This window comes from Rhagoletis pomonella, unplaced genomic scaffold (assembly GCF_013731165.1).
Source record: "Rhagoletis pomonella isolate Grant_MI unplaced genomic scaffold, Rhpom_1.0 Rhpom_scaffold_00003, whole genome shotgun sequence".
Classification (NCBI taxonomy): domain Eukaryota; kingdom Metazoa; phylum Arthropoda; class Insecta; order Diptera; family Tephritidae; genus Rhagoletis; species Rhagoletis pomonella.
Window position 1 is genome coordinate 53,835,020 of NW_023458557.1, and position 2,189 is coordinate 53,837,208.

Sequence of the window (2,189 nt, forward strand, 5' to 3'; positions counted from 1 at the left end):
TTATTAAAAAGTCTTACAATTAATGACAACGTATGATTTTGCGTTTTAAAGCGAGATCTTTAAGTAAACAATTAAGAAAATAGATAATAGGGCATGAAGAGTTCTACCCAGCCACATTTTTGGTTTGTCCATAGCTAAACGGCCGGTAATTTTGACTCATGCAAAAAATTTCACTTCACATTTGACATCAGTGTTGGAAAATGGAATGTCAATCACCTGCCACAAAAAATTTGACAACAGCCTTTGACATGCACTGCGATATCTACATTTGGTCAGTTTTTATAATGTATTTGACACCAAATGAACAGCTGTTATTTAAAGCAGTTTCAGTTATTTCGACATAATGAAAACCAGACATTAGATAAAGTTTTAAGATCATAAAGCATCTGAAATATTATTTATTTTTTATGAATTTATTTGTATAGCTGGGATGTGTAACTATAAATACATTTCACTGTGAGTTAATACTTAAACATTTATGGTGACGTGCATTAATGTCCATCGAATTGATGCCGCTGACATTAATACACAATTGAAAAGTGAATATTAATGTCATTAACATTATTGCACGTCACCACATTTATCGAAGTTCCAATTATTCCACTTTCTTGTATATTTTTAATTCATTCGCTGCATCAAAAATATCGATTTTTATACAGGATACATCGATATTTTGTTGCCTCAGATCGAAAAAACTTCGATGTATTTTATAGACTTGCAGCCCTAATGCAAATATGGTGCCACACACAGAGATGCCAAATTTTGTCAGAAAGAAGAAAGTTGCAGAGCTGATTTTTTGCAAATAAAGACGAAATTCCATTTTTTCTAAAAAAATTCGATTTTATCCGAATTTTAGCACCATAAAGTTCGATTTCAAAAATTCGTAATTTTAGAGCTAAAGTTCGATTAAAATTCGAATCTCGAAGCTTCGAATATCGAATTTACCCATCCCTAGGCATGACTCTGAATGATTGAACTGTTTGTAGTCGAAGGCGAGTCAACACGTACACAAATGGATCGCGAGTCAGACGCACCGTGCATGCCGCCTATTACAAACGTTTAGTTTGAAAATTCAAATCATACTGATGCTGTTTTCCCATTTTTCAATGGATTTTACACTTAAAAATGTATACGGAAAATGCTGCATTTTGTAAGTCTGAGGCAACAAACACGGAATTTTTCGTTAATTTTTTAATTAAATTCTCTTAACCGAATATGACCCAAATCGATCTAACATATGTGTAAATGTATGTATGGTTATTTATTTTCAGGGTTACATGTCCGGTGGTGCTGGTTACGTGCTTAGTAAAGAGGCGGTGCGTCGTTTTGTCGAGAAGGCCATACCAGACAAGAATCTGTGCAAACAAGACAACACAGGCGCAGAAGATGCGGAAATAGGCAAATGCTTGGAGAATGTTAATGTAATCGCTGGCGATTCGCGGGATCAGCAAACACGTGGTCGCTTCTTCCCATTCGTGCCAGAACATCATCTAATACCATCGCATACAGACAAAGGTTTTTGGTATTGGAAATACATTTATTACAAAACCGATGAGGTGCGGAGCATGCGATGTTTTTCTAAAATTTCCTATCAAACTAATTGCCTTTTGATGTTTCCCATCCTCTCAAACAGGGCTTAGATTGTTGCTCGGACACAGCCATTTCTTTCCACTACGTGACGCCTAATCAAATGTATGTGTTAGATTACCTGATCTATCACTTGCGACCGTATGGCATTATCAATACGCCAGAGGCGCTGCCTGAACGTCTGCAAGTGGGCCAAATTATGCCACAGCTTGTGGAGCCTGCGTCTGAAACCGAAGAAAGCAATGCAAAGGCATCATAAATAGAAGCTTAGTTATTGAGTAATAGTTGTAATTGTATGTATGTAATTATACCTTAATAGGCATGCTTTCATAAAAGTAACCGCTTAGTAAATATTTTTTAAACTGCGTATTCTATATTTAAGTTCTTTTCAATGGGTGTAATAGTAAGTACAAGCGCTTAGTTTTGTATGTACATATCTACTGCCATTGTGCCAGCTGGAAAAATTGGTACTGAAATGATCTAAAATACGTCATTAAAATAAAAGCAGAAAATGTACAAGTTAAAAACTTCTAAACGATTCCAAGTTCTACTAGATATGTAGTTTATTTAATTAGTTTTAAGTTAGAATAAAAAATAGTTAC

General features: G+C 35.0%; 1 protein-coding gene across 1 annotated transcript; it reads left to right on the forward strand.

Moving 5' to 3' along the window:
- The first annotated feature begins 1,188 nt into the window (after positions 1-1,188).
- On the forward strand, positions 1,189-1,956 carry LOC118735306 (glycoprotein-N-acetylgalactosamine 3-beta-galactosyltransferase 1-like). Its single transcript, XM_036464981.1, has 2 exons — positions 1,189-1,556; positions 1,634-1,956. Exons 1-2 carry the CDS (start codon positions 1,254-1,256, stop codon positions 1,844-1,846), a joined length of 516 nt encoding a protein of 171 aa, XP_036320874.1. The 5' UTR covers positions 1,189-1,253; the 3' UTR covers positions 1,847-1,956.
- Positions 1,957-2,189: the final 233 nt, after the last annotated feature.